This window comes from Varanus komodoensis, unplaced genomic scaffold, assembly GCF_004798865.1.
Source record: "Varanus komodoensis strain SLA01 unplaced genomic scaffold, ASM479886v1 scaffold44_3, whole genome shotgun sequence".
NCBI classification, from domain to species: Eukaryota; Metazoa; Chordata; class Lepidosauria; order Squamata; family Varanidae; genus Varanus; species Varanus komodoensis.
In genome coordinates, this window is record NW_025336010.1 from 1,245,114 (window position 1) to 1,262,764 (window position 17,651).

A 17,651-nucleotide genomic window follows, 5' to 3' on the forward strand; every position below is an offset into this window, starting at 1 on the left:
ACTGACAAGCCTGTAGAACTGTTTAGTGCTGTTATCTGCCTCAAATTCTTGAATAGGATGGACTGGGGATGCACATGGATACATTCAAACATACAGGTTACATTAACTAACTGTCTTTTGGTTCAGCAGGTATGATTCCTCCTGCGGTAGACCTGACTCATTTACAGGGAGTATCTACCCCCATCCTTGGCCAGCCTTGCTACCCACTACCAGCAGGTGGCCACCCTCTCTTGAACCCTCGCTCTGGGACACCATTGCAGCTGACAATGATGCAACAACAGCTACAACGATCAGGTAATGTTGTTAGAGTCAAATAACGCAATTCTTATTTAAAATACTGGTTGCTTACCTGGCTTGGTAGCCATATTTGCACATGCTAAACTATCCTACAAATAAAGTACAAAGAGTTCATGGAATAATTCAGGCTGTTTTCCTGCTTTTTTCTCTTTGGCCCTCCATCCCTTTTTCCATTGTCCTTATAGCAGAATCCATCTTGTCCTTCTTCCTAGCACTTAATCGCTTTCAGTTTTCTTTCATTTTTTCCAGAGCCTCAGAAATGCAGTGTTAGGATTCTGGCTTACTTTCACTCCCCCAAAAAATGTGGAATGTTGCTCACTTGATTTGGTAATTCCAGATGAGCATTTCTTTTGTCTGGCCAATTTCCTTGTACGTTTCAGTCATCAAAGCAAACTGTTGAGTAGGTAAAATGTATTGGAAGGAAGAAGTCAGGACTGCAGCTAGGCTGATTTTCAGGCAGTTACAAGCGGGATCCAATCACCCCTGGGACGTGCCACAGCGAACCTTCAGGCAGACCCTGTCATTAGCACCAACTGGAAATTCCCCCATTGCCTAATTGAAGGTGGACTGAAATTGCCTTCAGTGGAGGAGGGTTAGGTAGAAAGCAGACCACAAAACTGTTGTGAACCCCCCTCATGCCTATTGGATGCTGGGGTTCCTACACAAAGTGGTGGGCTTTGGCAGATCATCAGAATGCTGCTTCTGCCAGGTGAATGTTCACATTCTAGGTCACCAAACAATTACGGATTAACAAGTCAGTTGAGGTTCTGTGCATGCTTGCCTTCCAAGTCTAACGGATTGGTAGTCTGCAAAATTTCTAATAAGTACATGAAGTAGGTCCATTCTGAAATAGGAGATCTCCAAGAGTGGTTTGCACTATGATGAATACATGGGAGGTAGGTATGCTTGAGCTCTCCTGTCCAGCTAGGAGAATGGAAGCCATCAGATCGGAGAAGCAATGTTTTCCAGCCCGATGTTCTGTTCCAGGGGGTTGGGAACAGGTGTCTTAACAGCACTGCTTTTACTGTGCCCTAATTCCTTCTGCACCAAACAGAACTAGCTGGCTGAAAAGACTGGGATTCTAGCTAGTATTTGCCTTGTGGCTTGGCTAGCTCTAGCGTGAAGGAAGGGGTTCTAGTATTCAGTGATGGGATGAGCCTTGCTCATGCCATCTGCTTCAGATGTCCTGAGTGATCTTACACTAGGCTAAAGAAGACGTTCCAGAAGCCAAATGCCTGTTGCTCTCCACCAGCCAAGGATTGGTAATGATCTGGGGTTTCCCGAATTATGGATTCTGTTTCTTCTTTCTCACCCAGGCTCAAACACACCTGGATCTGCAGTCAGTGTACAAGCTACTCCGAATGCGCCATCCCGGCCTGGATTGCCTCATATGCATGCACAACTTGACCACCGTGCTCACCAGCGAAGTAGCTCCCCTGTTGGCCTAGCAAAGTGGTTTGGATCGGATGTCTTACAGCAGCCACTCCCTTCTATGCCATCCAAAGTAATCAGCGTCGATGAACTGGAGTATCGGCAGTGAGGAGCCTGGGAGGAGAGCAGGAGTCAGAGCTGCTTCTGACTAGACGCGGAAGTCCTTGGGCAGCTGTCTTCAATGTGCTTCACTGGTATTTGTTTTGGGGCGCTTTGGTTTTAGCACTTTGTGCAAATTTCTTTTCTTGAGTGACTAAAGCACATGGCACTGTCCCAGCTCCATGTCTGCCTTGATTGAAGAATCTACTATAGAATGAACAGTGAACCCTGAAGAAATTTGGATGCAAGATGGTGTCAGTTTAATTCTGGAAGCATCTCCCTTTTTTCGTTCTGCTTTTTTGTAAAATATGAATGAAGTGCTGATATCCTCTTGGGTAGAGGTAGCAGCTAAGGGTTCATCACAGGAGATTATTTGTATAGACCCTTGTGTACAGACCAATGTATAAACATCTTTTTGTATATATCCACAGGATAGCTTTTTTTGATCCTATACAGCTGTACATAAGAGTAGCTAGTAAAAAGTTAAGCTTTAGTTTGTGTGCCTCTGGTTTGGATCTTTTCACTGTACATGTGGGACTTGTTTAAGATTAAAGGTGCCGCATATGTCAAGAGCGAGTGAACAGGGTGAAGTTGCTTTGCCTCTTGCCATTTCAAGTCTTTCTGAACTGCTGCTTCTGTCATCTGCAACATGACAGTTGAAGCAGGAAAAGAGCAACTGTGTACATCCTGCATTTCTCCAATCAAAGAAATGTGTGTGAACTCAACCCCCTTGAAGTTAGGATCTTCAGTACCTTAAGCACACAAACAGTGGGCTGCTGTATACTGACATTTATAACTACCTTAAACAAATGTAGGTACAAGAGTCCTTGTGCCTGATTGTTCTTGCTATAGTGTGGTGTATCTTTAAAGCTGCCTTCCACTAGCAAAGGTCAAACAGAGCTTATCCCAGTGGCTAACCATTACTGGTTCTTAAACACCAGCAGCTATAGTGATCTCTTCTCATTGCCCCCTGCTATGAAATGACAGCCTGAAATCACAGCTGCACTCTGTCTTCAGTCCAAAACCAAACACCTTGCTGAATTTTTCCAGCTTTGCATGCTATGACTAGTTTGGTGACACAGAATAGTGTTGAGAAATGAAAATTGCTTTAGGTGGCTGGAATACATATGGCTATTCATAACAGAACACTTGAATATTTTGTTTTAAAAAAAGAAAGTGAACTAGTTGAGTAGAATTGTGGTCACAGGCTCCTCCCTGTAAGATTGTTTCATAAATTTTTAAAAAATGATAACTTCCCCCAAACCCATTCTGTAAATAAAGTAAATTCTGTGAGCTTCCTGTCTCGCTGTGTAAGCGACATTGAGGTGACTTAATGTCTTCTTGCAGCTTCATATTAAGCTACTCTGTGGAACTTACCTGAAGTTGATACAAACAGGTGGCCTAACTTGCCTGGAGCAGCTGTGGGTTAGCAGAGTTAAGCTACTTAGAGTGGGGCAGACACCACTGCACTCTCGGAAACCTTTCCTGGTGCCCACTGAGTTGCCCCACCCCTCCCATTAAACAAAGATAACAACCACATTTCTTAATAGCAGTCGAGATAATTTCAAAAGGAAAGTGACAACATCTATGCCCAACATCTTGGCCCATGGATGCAGAGCTCAGGCATGCTTCAGTGGCATGTGGCAGCAGGCTGACGATCTCTGTAGGGGGCCCTTTTTTGGTTGTGCCCAGGCCAGCTGCTTAAACTGTCAGATGGACCCATGGGCCCAAAGAGGTTGCCTAGCCCTGCAACTAGAAGATGGGAATTTACAGCTAGCTGTAATTGTACAGGTTGGCAAAATCTTTCCAGTGTGTTTTCAACTGGCCAACTTCCAGATTGCTAACCATTGCTTTGTAAATAGAGAAGCCTTAAGATGGGTAAACTAAACAATGGGGAAGTGTATTTCTTCATGGACTCTACTTTTTAAGTCAGAAAAGGGCCTTCTTTCCTCTCCCACACTGCCAGAAAAATTGTAGACCTTAATGAGTATGCCAAGTAAATTGGTGGAAAACAAGATTAAAGGTAAAATTATCCTGGCATATTGAAGTACCAACATGGCTTTTGCAAAGGTAAGCCCTTCTGTCTCAAGTTGAAGGGCTCTCTGAGAGACATGTGGACATGGGTGATCAGCTAGAATCATAGAATAGTAGAAGAGGCCAAGAAAGCCACCAGCTCCAACCTCCTGCGCAGTGCAGCATTCCAAGCTAAACCATCCCTCTCAGATGGCTGGCCAGCTCCATCTTGAATACCCCTAGTGTGGGAGAGCCCCCCACCTTCCATTGACCCACTGCTCTTAACAGGAAGTTCTTCCTGATATTCAGCCAGTCTGGCTTCCTGCAACTTGAGCCCATTATTCCATGTCCTGCACTCTGGGATGACTGAGACCCTGTCCTTGCTCTTTCTGACAGTCTTCAAGTGCTCTCCTCTCTCCCCTTTCTCCTCGAGGCTAAACATGCCCAGTTCTTTCAATCTATCCTCACAGGGTTTCATTTTCAGTCCCCAGATCATCCTTGTTGCCCTCCTCTAAATCCTTTCCAGCTTGTCTACCTCATTCTTAAACTGTGGTTCCCAGAACTGGACACAGGACTCCAGAAGAGGCCTAATCATTGCTGAGTGAAGGGATACATCTGTTAATATAGTCCAAAATAGCATTGCCTTTGTTGCAGCCATATCACATTGTTAACTTTCGATTGACAATTCCAAGCTCCTCCTCACTTGCAGTATCGTTGAGTCAAGCATTCCTCATCTTCTGACTATGCATGTGGTTACTCTTTTGTGGGTGTGGAACTTGGCATTTGTCCCCATTTTAATTCTGCTTTCAGACTAGTGTGCCAACCTAGCAAGATCACTTTGAATTTTGTTTTGGTCTCGCAGGGTATTTTTTGTCATCTGCAAATCTGGTGTTTGTTGCATTTCCTCATCAAAATTATTAATAAAAATGTTGAAGAACAATAGGCCTACAACCCAACCCTGCAGTAGCCCACTCATTATCACTCCCCAATTTAAGAAGGTCCCATTAATAAGCACTCCCTGAGTTCAGTTCTGTAGCTACCTGTGGATCCACCTGACTGGTGTTCTATTTAGCCCACTTTTGGCTAGTTGCTTAATTGGGCTATCATGCTGCATTTTGTCAAATGTTTTGCTGTAATCAAGATCCACAACGTTACCACAATCCATCAGGGACAGAGGCATTAAATCATATTCTAAAAATGAGTGGGTCCACCTTCTCTTGTAGAGCACAAGACCAAGATGTCTTGATGACTTCTGTTTCATGTGTATGTATCAATATGATTGAGGAGAACCAAAAACACAAAATGCCTGAAGGACAAGCAAACAGCTCTGGGTTATAGCCAATGGAGTGCCTGCTACTGCAGCATCTCAAAGATGAGTAGGTCTTTTATCTTGACAGTGTGCTTTGCGTTTGGCTTAGCACTTCGGTGTGCACCTGCTGCAACTTGAACCGAAGTCGGTTCCATCAAGGACAAGGTTCTCAGCTGTGTCTGGGAGCAAACACCCTGACAGTAGTGGCAGTGTCACATGTTAGGCAATCTGGGCCCAGCAGGGAAGTGGAGGCCACTGCAGAGTTGATGGGGGCTGTCATACAACCCCGCCATTGTGCCAGCTCGATCAGCAGTGGCTACTTCTAGCTGTGGATGTCCAGGATGAGGAAATGGGTCTTGACGGCCCTTTCCGCTTTAGTTTTTTCAACAGGGAATCATTCTGTAGATCATTCTGTATGAGATCTGTTCTACAGACCATATGCCACGTACGTGTTCTATGGCTGTGAATCCTGAGGTGATTGCCCCAATGCTTAAAAACAGAGGGGGTAGCGAACAATAGTTGAGAGAATTTGGAACCTGTGTGCAGAGCCCAGAGGTATGGTACAAAGAACACACCTGTCCAAGGAAATTAAACCCCATCTGTGCCAAAAATTGTGGACTTGCCCCCCGCCCCCCAATCCAGAGGGTGACAGCATCATGCCAGAACTGCTTCCCTTGTTGCTTGTCTTTTCAGTTGGGCTTGGAATATAGTTTGGACTGCTAATTTTGCCCAAGTCTGGGGAACTGAAAGGCTTGCTGGCCCAAAATGTAGAGTATGCCCTAGAATGAAAATTGATAGGCTGCTTCTTTTCAGTCTTGTCTTTTTTATGGGTTTTGCTTTAGTTTCTGAGCGGGTGAATAACAGTTCCCCCAGCCAACCTCCCTTCTGAGCCTCACTGAAAAGTGAACAGTGGCCAATTTTATTTTTGACTGGGCTTCCACCTCCCAATGCTTGTCGCAATGCATGGGACACAATATGGCCCAACAATGTATCTGTACTCTGAAGACAGTACACAGAGAATCCTGTTAGTTCAGGCCTTCCCTGTGATGGCTAGGCCCAGTCTGGGATTGTGGAGGAGAAACATGCCAGAAGACTGATGCCCTGAAGACCGGTGTCTGTGGGCTGAAATTGCTGCAGCCACTTGTATTGCCAAAGCTGTGACCTCATGCAGCCAGCAAAGTGCCTTGTCAGTTATTGGCCACCAAGATCAGTTATGGCTTCCCTCTTCTCCATGGAAAGTCGGCTGAGTGGTGAGGGCTGCCACCAACCCATCCCCAGTGGCTCCGTGAAGAGTTGCTTGTGCGTTGCCAAGGCAGCCCTGTTTGGCAGGGCTTTGGACAAAAGCCTTAGGGAGTTCCTCAAAAAACCTCAGCATTCTGGTGGCTGCTTTTTGGCAGTGGTTGCCTTGGGCTCAGTGAGTTTCAGATTTTCTGATTTCAAATCTTGCTTGCTCCACTGAGAATGAGGAAACATCCTGTTTGAATAATGGCTGCTGTGCAGCAGTGGAGGCATGGTGGCTTTCCTCTCCTCTGTGTCCAGCTCTCTGTGGGAAAGCTTACCTAGGATGGAGGCTTCCCAGAGATGAGAATGCCAGTTCCTAGGAAACGAGGAGCCACCTCACCTGCTATCATGTCCTGCACCAAGGTAATAAACTTCATCCAATGCTGCAGGCTTCTTAGGATCCCAAGGCAGGTATTTTATCACCAATGGGCTGATTCTTTCTTTAGTGGATGTTTAAAGGACGGCTGAGCAGATATCAGCACTGGGGAATTTTTTTTTTTAAGTAGGCTGCAGTGGGACAACTGAAGCCAGCCCCAAGGTGGTGGCAGCAGAGGCAAGTCTTTCCTGCACTGGGAAAAATCCACATGCCCACACCCAAGCCCCCAAGGAGCAGGGATTCTACCCCATCACCATGGGCAACAAAGGGAACTCAGAACCACTAGCACAGCTTCACTGAGGAGGAGCGCTGAGGCGGAGGCAGAAGCCACGAGCACAGCCACGGCCAGAGGTTTGTGGCACTGCCCCTTGGTCTCATTCATGTTAGAAATTCTTGGCAGATCTGCTGTCAACCACCCCAAGGTTTACCCGGGGATCCCACACTACCTTCTGTTCAGCTTGGCTCAAAAGCCACTGGGCAGCTTCTGCCCAATAGCCAAAGTTAGTGAGAGTAGCTACTGCTAAAGGTACCTTGAGTTTGTAAACATATTTGTATTAGTTGAACCTTGTCTGGTGCAATTTAGGTCTAAGACTCCCTTGAAAAAACAGTTTTTACCTGCACACCTCAGGTTATGGTACCTTTAATTCCCTTTATATGGTCAGTATATATAACATGGGGACACTGGGGGCACAGTGGTTTAAACCACTGAGCTGCTCCGTTTCTTGAGCTGCACAACAAATTAGCAGGATCAGGTGAGCCCCTGTTGCTCCGTCCCAGCTCCTGCCAACCTAGCAGTTCAAAAGCACACAAACACGAGTAGATAAATAGATGCCACTTTGGTGGGAAGGTCACAGCATTCTGTGTGCTTTGGTGTTTAGTCATGCTGGCCACATGACCACAGAAATTGTCTGTGGACAATGCTGCCCCCACCCTGGCAAAGAAAGAGATGAGCACCGCCCCCAAAAGTCAGACATGACTGGACTTTAATGTCATGGGGAAACCTTTACCTTTATATGTAACACAGTCACACACTTGGATACTAAACCAGGTTATCGCCCAGCTCTGCAAAGGAGATAACACACTTGGAAACTGTACCAAGGACAACAGCCTTTCTGCTGAAATCAAGAGCAATAGCTGATTTTTTAAAGGTGGTCTTCCGCTATACCATTATTCAAACACTGTTTTAAACAGTTACAGAACTAGGATTACCTTTGGCACATCATTCAGAAACAATTCAAATAATATAGCAACCCATTCCTCTATTTTAACTCTACATGCTAGCAAAGCACAGGGTCAGGTGGGAGAGAAAGAAGCAGCTCCATGCAGTCTTGCAGAAACTTGAGGCCCGCATAATGCTAAGAGCAGGCTGGACAACTCCTATGCATGCCTCCCTCTTCTAGCACTAACTCACCTGGGCAGGCCACATGCAGTGCCGCGAGTGGCGAGTGGCCTCAAACACCCCTTTCCTCTGTTATTACCAGCAAAGGAACAGCCACCTGGGTTCAGAACTGCTGGGGAGGGTGCAACCTTATCCCAACCCCACTGGTCCCATTCTGTTCTTGGCAGGAAGGTCTGAGCCTCCATGTCCTCACATGCTGAGAGCAGGGGTGGAGAGGAGAGTGACCGAGCAGACGTATGCTGCCTCTGGTGCTGCACATGACCCCAAGGGCCAAAAGAGACTGCCCGTCCCTGCATGCGCCGTTTGTCTAGGTATGTAACGAAGAGAAGGCCACTTCTGTCTGCAGAGCCAGACGGCAAAAAAGGCTCGCACATTTTCTCCCTTTCTTGTATAAGCAGTCTAACATTTGCTAGTGGCACATGGGCTACCTATGTGAGTTTATACATTGGTCCAGCTCTTCTGAGTGCAAGAACTTGTAATCTGCTAAATGACAAACAGATTAGCATTGACCCTATCCGCAGGGAAAACAGATCCGAGGCCAGCAGCCCACGCATCTGACTGTCTTAACCAAGTTCTGATGACAACATACACAGTAAGTCATTTAGCGGATGGATATAAAGATTTACTATTTAGCCTTCCTTCTGAGGTCTCTGCAGGAGTCATGACTGGTGAGAAGAGCTTTTTATTTTTTCACAATCTGAATGACATCTTCATCTTCCATGGTATGATCTTTTCCAACTTTCTGTGGGTTGTGCTTGACAGATGATCCCCACACAAGTGCACTGCAAAAGAAGAATCATTAAACATGGGGTCCAGCACTTTCATCTCAAGAGCTGAATCTTATTCCAAAGACGCTGTCAGAAGCCCCAGTCCCGTGACAGGCGGCACTGAAGGCAAACAAGGGTGAGTCAAACACACCAGAATCTTGGGAGCTTAAAGCTCTTCAGGATGCAGAGGCATCACAGCCTTTTAGGATGAGGAAAAACAGGCACAGAGGCCAAGCAGCCACCAAACCAGTGGGTGGAAATGGGGAACCCAGAGGCCAGAACTGGCCCTCACGCCTGAGGTTCTGCACCCGTGCATGAGAGGCTTCCATCTGACTTTCTGTTGTTTAAAACAAATAGAAATTAGACCAGCCCACACACATTATTCAGACACTAACACAGATATGTCACAGCCGGCCTTCTTTGGCCTGGCCTCTTCAAAGAAACTTGCTCATACTGGAAGTGAGCAGTGGCATTTTCCCTAGTGCTAACCCGCTCCCTTTCTCTACCCCATAAAGTTTTTCCCCTTCTTCCCCATCAATTCCACCATTTCCCCTTCAATTTGCTTTTATCCAATTGCAAAGCACAGTATATATCACAGTAGCACACAGTAAGAGCAGATGGAGACAAATGCTTCAGGAGCCATACTTACTACTTAAACTCTTTAATGAGATTTTTGTGAATCTTCATACAGAAATCCTCCACAGTGGTCCGAGAGTAAGGCAATACCACTGGAGACGTGTAATCTGGTAGCTGTCCTTTAGGCTTTGTGTAGCTGCATTTTCAAATTAGAACCGTTAATCCAGTTCTGGCCCTTGGAAGCATCATGTAAAATTCCCTTAGTACCCCCTCATAAGAGAGAATGATTCTAACATCTGCAAGAGCTTTACTGAGAATTATTTGAAGGGCAACATGCTGCACTTTCAGGATGATTATCAGCAGAAAAGAACAGCACTGCAGGAGCCAGTGTAGCGTGGAGGTTAGAGTGCTGAGGACCTGTGAGATCCAGGTTCCATTCCTCGCTTGGTCATGAAGCTCAGCTGGGGCTCTGGGTCAGTCACTCCATCTCAGCTTCACAAGGGAGTTGTTGTGAGGATAAAAATGGGGTAGAGGAGAGCTAGGTGAGCTGCCTCAGGTTCCTCAAAAGAGGAAAAAGAGGCATGAGTCAAACACAGCATAGAGACAGTAACTGCAGAGGCTTAGCTGGAACCTCCAGTAAAACCACACAGCAGGTTTTTCCAGTGAGCACAAACTGGAGGTAATTTTAGCTTGGACAAAAGAAAATGAACTCACATGCGCACAAGTTTCAGGTAGTCCCAGATTTTCTCCAACAGGTCATCAAAGTTCCATCGGTGGTGAGCCGAGATTGGAACACAGTGCGGCACTTTGTAAATTATGTCAAGTTCCTCAATGGAGATCTGGTCAATTTTGTTTAATACATAGATGCATGGGATATATACTCTGCAAAGATGAAGGCGCACAAGATGTCAGAATCAGTGGTTCTGTTATTGCTCCTTACCAGCCTTCTGGTAGACAGGAATAGCCTGGAACGAGTCCTGCAACTATATATGCCTGAACAAAGGACAAAAGAGTGGCATCGACTGAAGGAAAGAAGCCTGCATTTCTGGCCACAATGCAGACCCATTCCTTAGATAACTGTCTACACTTTCTAAAAATGCTAGAGTTAAAGCAGGACTTGTTGCCACCAAAGAAAATGCACAGTGCGAGTCCCCTCCCTCCCAGAATACAATCCCTTCCTTGTATTCAGGAATATGTAAGTGTCTGATTTGCATAAAAATAGCTACAGTGGATTTTGGTTTCCTGAAAGACAAGAGCTCAGAGTGAGAGCCCTCAGCAGCAGAACCCTTCTCTGTCAAACGGCCTCTGTCCACCAGCCTAGTCTCCAGCCCTGCAGGCACCCTACCTGTTTCCTTCAACAACATCAATAAGGTCGTCTGCAGTGACATCGCTCCGCAGTGTGACATCCGCATTGTGGATTTTATACTCTGCCAGGATGCTCTTCACAGTTTCAGTATCTAGCTCGCTCTGGGGGCACTGATCAAAGAACACAAGAACATTTCACCATGACCCAGAACCTTGGCATCAAGCCCCACTCTCCATGACCTCGGTGGCTTCACAGCAAGGGCTGCAGGAGTCCCATTTCTGACAGCTGAGATGGAGTCCTGAACCTCCCAAAAGCTGAGGACAAGGAACAGCAGACAGACCGGTTTGGGGTCATGAGGACCAGGTGAGCACAGATGCCTCCTGGAAGCTACAAGTATAAGAAGCAGGACGGTATCACAGTACTGCACAAGGAGCCTAGTGAACCTTCTCTGTAGCCAAATGATTTCACCAAAGATGTTCCAGCTCCTTTCCAAATTTGCTCCCCAAAGAAGTTCAGAGCACTTCAACGTCTGTGTGTTTGTAGTCTGAGACTCTCTGGTGAGGACTAATGCAAAAGAGCTCTCCCCTCGGATTAGGGCAACCATCCCCTTGCTATACAGACCCAGGAAGCACCCACTGTGGGCAGTGCCTAGTCCCTCTGTTGAAGCACCAAGTAACTCCTAGTCCCTCTGCTGAAGCATCAAGTAACTCCTAGTCCCTCTGTTGAAGCACCAAGTAACTCTATCACAACACCAATGAGTACGTTTATGCTGTATGTGAAAGACTGGCCTTGTTTTAAGCAGTGGGAGCCCAGATCAAAAGGAGAGACCGAAAGAAATGGGCATGTTTAGCCTTAAGAAGAAAAGAGTGAGGGGAGATAGGATAGTACCTTTCAGATACTTGAAAGACTGTTACGCAGAGACGGGGCAAGATCTCTTCTCCGTCATGCCAGAGTACAGGACACAGACAAATAACTTACGTTACAGGAATTCAGATTCTGATTAGACATCAGGAAAAACTTCCTGACTGTTAGGTCAATGGAACCAGCAACCTCAGGAAGCTGTGGGCTCTCCCACACTGGAGGCGTTCAGGAAACAGTTAGACAGCCTTCTGTCAGGGTTGCCTTCACATGGGAGTCCCGCACCGAGCAGGCGGATGGACTAAATCGCCTTCCAGGCCCCCTCAACTCTACTGTTCCAGGATTCTCTGATCAGCACAAACCATCAGCTGCGATGGCTTCCACAACCGCAGAGCCATCAGCACAAACGAAACACTTTCAGACCTTTCACCACTAAGACATGGAAAGCACCCTTCCTGTCATTGCACCAGCGCTCAAAGCACATTATCCAAACCCATACTCACTGTGGCTGTGAGGTTGATGCCTCCTTTATCCTTTTTCTTAAAGCCAATGTTGGGAGGTTTACTATTCAAACGTATCCCAAAGCCCTCCAACTCATTCTCAATTATCTTCTTATGTCCCAGAGGCTTCAGAACATCCAGAACTATCAGAATAAGGTTGCAGGTTCGAGCAACTAGGAAAAAAGAGGATCTTAAAAGGTGTTTTCACAGCCCCTTCAAAGAAGCTGGAAATAATTAAGAAGCTAAGTACATAACTTCTTGGTCCACGCATGGTAATTTGCTGCTTACATGTGACCTCACCCAACTTTTAAAAATCACTTATACATAAAGGAAACGGAAAGAAGGGAAAAAAACTATGAAGATGTATCAGGGTGCCCAGACTTGCTCAATGGAAGAGTCACATTTGGTAAATGTCTGATACCGCAAGCAGACACCCAAGGGCCTCTGCCTTAGGCGACCAGCGGGTGCCCACAGGCAGCAGCAACGGGCAGCACAGGGCAGGTGGCTGCCCACCTGTGCACACAGCAGCCAGCAGCTACCGCAAAATAATCTCAAAGAGCCGCATGGGGCTCAGGAGCCTTGGTCTGGCCACCCCAATATATGTTCTCACACCATAAAAACGTTATCACTGGCCAAAAAAAGCAGTCTTCATTTTCTGCGATTAACACAGCAAAGCTTCTGCCTTACCCACTGGTAAATAAGGGAAGGATTTCTGGTCCTTGAATCACAAGCTCACCTGCAATGACTTGACGACCTCTGCCCTTCCCATCTTTTGCACCTTCAATGATTCCTGGAAGATCAAGAAGCTATAGGATTTATGGAAAAGAAAGGAATTCAATTACGAAAAGTTAGGAACTCTTTCCTGGTCAAGACTCTTTTTAACTGAAGATGCTATGAACCAATCCACATGAGGAAGCCAAGCAGGTGCTCCTCCTCTCCCTGCAGGAGCCTGCAGCTCCTCCCACCAAGGCCTATCTTTCCCCACACTTTGCCCTGCGGTGCCACTGACGGGGTGGGGGGCTGGCTCAATTCTCACTCCACGAAACAACTCATGACATGCTTTTGGCTGAGTTACTGTTGCTTAGCTAAACCCACCTCTTAAGGTTGTCACAAGGAGAAAATTCGGGCAAGAGAGGAGGACATCCTATCCTGAGCTTCTGGAAAGCATGGATAATGATGTAATAAATAAACTATCTCTAGTTTTATAATCTGTTTACTGAAGTGACCATTCGAAGCCCACCCTTGGGACTTTTAAACAACATGTGACCTCATTTGAAGCTCACACATCATGCCTGGGTCAGAGATCAGGATCACATCCAGCAGTGCTCATTATTAAGGACCCGATACCCCACCGAGGCTTAATTTAACTGCAGGGACGGTTATGTTGTGCTGAGCTTATTTTAAGGCAGTCTGAGCTTGTCTAATGCTCAAACAAGCCCTGCTACCTCCAGTCACACAACAGCTATGGCAAGCTAGGTGCACTGGGGCCCAGTGTGCCATGACAGCACCCGCAGGTAAAGTAAGCCATGCTGAGCCACTCTGCAAACCAGGCCACTGCATGTCATACCGCAAAGCAAGCAGCTACTGCCTACGGTGTCTTATTCTGCGGTGAAGCCCAGGCTTCAAAGCATCAGAACAACCCTGGAACCAGTGACAATTATGTCATCCCTAAAGCGCACGAGCTATCGAGCAGGTAAGTCGTTTAGAATTACAGCAATGGAAGCCAAGTAAGATGGTCACGCATGCTGTTCAAGCCCTTTGCTGAACACGCAAACTGTCTCCAGTGACTGCAAGCTTTCGATGGCGAGGCCAGGCAGGCAGGCATTTCCTACAACAGCCACTTCACGAAGCAGGAAAAGGCAGCAGCTCAGTGGCAGATGGCAAATCCAAGTTCCCCAGTTCATTCTCTGGCCACATCCACTGGCAGGACTGGTAAACAAATATCCTCGACAGCTGCTACCAGTGGACAGTGCTGAGCTACAAGGATCAAGAGCCTGAAGTGGAACAGGCAGCTCCCGATGCTCACAGCATCCACTGCAATTATCTTCATCTAGTTACCCCCAAATATGCACAAGGTCACCTCATGTGGATTGAGTAGGGAAACCAACCCACTTTCACCAGAATGATGTCAAAACAATGGGCTGGGTTGAGTCAAGGCAAGGCAGCCCTTCATGCGCATGGTCACTGAGAAGATACATTTGCACACCACCAACTGCAAAGAGCTCACCTGTATTTTTGCCCCTTTGTACCGAATCACCCCAGGCACAGTAGTCAGTGTGGTGAACTCATAGGCTGCCACTTCTGAGTACACACCTGCGAGGTTGCTAAGCAGAGTGGACTTCCCCACAGACGGAAAGCCCACAAAGCCGATTCGAGCATCTCCAGTTTTCGCAACATCAAAACCTACAGTGCAACAGCAAAGTTCCGGTTACCATAATGCTACAAATGAAATGAGCCCCCCAGCTTTACGAGGCCTCTCCCAGGCAGCTGCAGCAAAAGGAGCCAGAGGCGCAGTTTCCTGCTCGCTGGGAACCAGGAGAGTCAGGCTCAAGTCCCCACTCGGCCATGGAACCTTCTGGGTGACCTGCAGCCACTAACTCGGAGCCTAAGCTGCCTCACAGAATTGTTGTGGAACAGAAAAGAGGACCATATTGGCTGCCTTGGGCTCCTTGCAAAAGAAAGTAAGTTGGGGTGCAAATGCAGTAACAAACAAGAGGCGCTGGCCTCCAGAGATGGCCTGCATTCAGATTCACTTGGGGACTCCTCCCTGCTTGCAGAACTATCGCCTCCCACCCCGCACCTTGGGTGTGAGAAAGCTTAGCTCACCATGCTACCAAACATTTGCATCTTCTAGTGGATTTTAACATTCCTCTGCTTGAAAGGGTGTAGTTCTATTTTAAAAATCACAGTATGCTTCATTAAGAGTATTTCCTTTAGCTCTCCAAGTCCCAAAATCTTGCTTGTTCCATGAGCCACACTATATGAACAGGCCTCAAGATCTGACATTTCCACATTCTCCTGAACAGACTTATGCGAGGAGGAATATAGAAAACTCATTTCCATTTTTACATTATTTCCAAAACTGGACAATCTGTTCATTACAGTGATACCTTGGCTCACAAACACCTTGGTTCACGAACAAATCAGGTCACGAACAAAAATTTCTGAAAAATTTGGACTTGGGTCGCAAATACCACTTTGGGCGGCACCAAGATCGCAGCCATCTCCCGCGCCCCGAGTGGGGAGATGGCCACAATCGCAGTTCCGTTTGCACAGGGAAGGCGTGCGTGATCAGAGGCATTCCGCTGAAGGAAAGATGGGAGCAGCAAAGCAGAGCTGTGGGGAGATGGCCAAGATTCCGCCTGTCCTTCCTACAGGAGCGCGCCTCTGATCAGGCACACCTTCCCTGCATGAACGGAACTGCGATCGAGGCCATCTTCCCACCCCCAGTGCGCCCGCAATCACGCTAGTCTCTCCCCCCACCCCCCAGCGCACTGGGATGACAGGCACCTGCAGGGATGATGGGCGCGATCTCAGTCGTGTTGGGGGGGGGGGGAGATGGCCACACTTGTGCTTGGGGTGGGGCGGGGGAGGGGATGGCCGCGATCTTTGTTGTTGTCACTTTGCTTCACATTTTTCTGATTTAAAAAATGGTTACAGAACGGATTAACCTTACTTACATTGAATCTGATGGGGAAATTTAACTTGGCTCATGACCAAATTGGGTCATGACCAGAGTCCTGGAATGGATTAAGTTCGTGAGCCAAGGTACCACTGTATATGCTAACTACATCAATATCTCACAAGTGACCCTGCTTTCACAAGAAGCTTACCAAGAATTCTGCACAGGCCCACATCACCCATTCTTTTCCATGCTGCACACTCTGCAATTAGACATCCCTGCGTGGGCCTTTAAAGTACTTGCTTTCCTTCCTTTGTACAGAACAGGCCTCTGAGGGGATCTTTTAGTGACCTATAGGTATGGGATGGGAGGGGATGTCATGTGGAGGAGGGTCGTGACCTGTTATACCCTGCAGAGGAAGGCAAGACATGTTCCAATGGGGCAAAGCTCAAAGGCTTCAGTTTGGATTTTAGGACCCCTAGGAAATGGAATGGGTTTCCAAGGGAGGTGGCAGAGGCCCCATCACTGAGGATATTAAAGGAAAGACTGTACAGCCATGTGCTGGGGATTATATGAGAGGAGCTGGCTGGAGGCAGGGGTCAGACTGGATGACCTGGGAGTCCCCTTATGACTTGCTTTGTTTCCATGTTTCTAAAGTATTTTGAAGTTCGGGCACAACAATGGACTCAGAAATAATGCTCCCAGAAGCTCCTTAATCCTTACCTCAGACACAGTCAAGTGACATATGCGAATCAATGAAAAGGTCAGCTGCTGGTGTGGAAGGAAATGTATACACAACCCAAGCATTCCAAAATTCCGCGTTTTAACTACACGAATTAAATATGTTCATATATTATTTATTTATCGGATTTTTATCCCTCCACATTAGCCAATGCGGCTCGTTAGCATACGCGGCATACTTTGTTACGATCCGGCATACGCGGCATACTTTGTCTGCGTCTCGTCCCAAGGCAAGGGCACGCTCGAGAGCAGGCCACCCACCTTCTCCGGGGCCGCCCCCTCCGCCTCCTTTGGGGGTGATGAGCTCCCGACGCAGCTTGGCCAGCCGAGCCTTCAGGAGCCCCAGGTGGTGCGCCGTGGCCTTGTTCTTCTGCGTGCGGGCCATCTGCAACAGAGCGGGCAGCCATGGCGGACGCGCAGCGCGGAGCACCCGGCTCTCCGCCGCCCCCCCGTCCCGCCGCCCCCTTCGAGAGCCCCTCGGGCGCGTGCCGCGCGGCTCCCCGCCGCGATGCCCGGGCCTCGGGCCCATCAGCCCCTCTCCGGGCTCGCGCTGGGACAGACGGGCCCGCCGCCGCGCGTGGAGGCCCCACCGAGCCGCCCGTCTTCGCCGGCCGCCGCGCCCGTCTCTCACCTCCGCCTCGATCTCGGCGATCTTGGCCAACGTCGTACTCATGATGCCGATGCCGATGCCTATGGCGATGGCGATGGCGATGGCGATGGCGGCGGCGGCACGGAGCGCCGCACTCGCCTCAAGCCGGCTCGGCGCAGGCGCAGGCGCAGGGCGCGAGTCTCGCGCGACGTCCTAGGAAGCCTCTTCCCCGCCTCCCGCGCGCGCTCCGCCTCTCCTCGCGCGCCCCAGGAGGCGAAGGGGAACCATAGAGGAGGGAGGCCAGAGCGGAGCGCCGCCGCCGGAGAGCCGGTCGGCGAGGGCAACCGCGGCGGTACCGCCCTTTCCGCCCCCGGCCTGGGCCTCTCGGCAGGGCGGCGGCGGGGGGCGAGGCCCACAGGCTCTTGTCGGCCGCCGCTTTCTTGCCCGGGGGATGCGCGGTGGCGGCAGCGGCCTCCTCCGGGCCGCC

The 17,651-nt window shown here is 48.4% G+C and overlaps 2 protein-coding genes across 7 annotated transcripts in view; one reads left to right on the forward strand and one right to left on the reverse strand.

Moving 5' to 3' along the window:
- Positions 1-3,121, forward strand: part of EIF4ENIF1 (eukaryotic translation initiation factor 4E nuclear import factor 1) — a 44,867-nt gene extending 41,746 nt beyond the window's left edge. For 3 of the 4 annotated variants that reach the window (XM_044444395.1, XM_044444397.1, XM_044444398.1), the window contains 2 exons: positions 127-294; positions 1,614-3,121. In XM_044444395.1, the coding sequence (XP_044300330.1) occupies positions 127-294; positions 1,614-1,837 (392 nt within the window). In that variant the 3' untranslated portion in view covers positions 1,838-3,121. The remainder of the gene's footprint in view (positions 1-126; positions 295-1,613) is intronic. The other variant, XM_044444396.1, reaches the window with a different exon arrangement.
- Positions 3,122-8,805: 5,684 nt separating this feature from the next.
- Positions 8,806-17,333, reverse strand: DRG1 (developmentally regulated GTP binding protein 1). Of its 3 annotated transcripts, none has more exons than XM_044444422.1 (9): positions 17,207-17,333; positions 16,837-16,960; positions 14,440-14,615; positions 12,949-13,018; positions 12,216-12,385; positions 10,894-11,024; positions 10,263-10,430; positions 9,622-9,744; positions 8,806-8,987 (listed from the first exon to the last, which is right to left on the reverse strand). In XM_044444422.1, exons 1-9 carry the CDS (start codon positions 17,246-17,248, stop codon positions 8,888-8,890), a joined length of 1,104 nt encoding a protein of 367 aa, XP_044300357.1. In that variant the 5' UTR covers positions 17,249-17,333; the 3' UTR covers positions 8,806-8,887. The 3 variants fall into 3 exon arrangements, 1 of the variants encoding a protein (XP_044300357.1); XR_006416113.1 differs by having other exon boundaries at positions 8,969-8,987; positions 9,622-10,040; XR_006416112.1 differs by having other exon boundaries at positions 8,969-8,987; positions 9,622-10,108.
- Between the last annotated feature and the right edge of the window lie 318 nt (positions 17,334-17,651).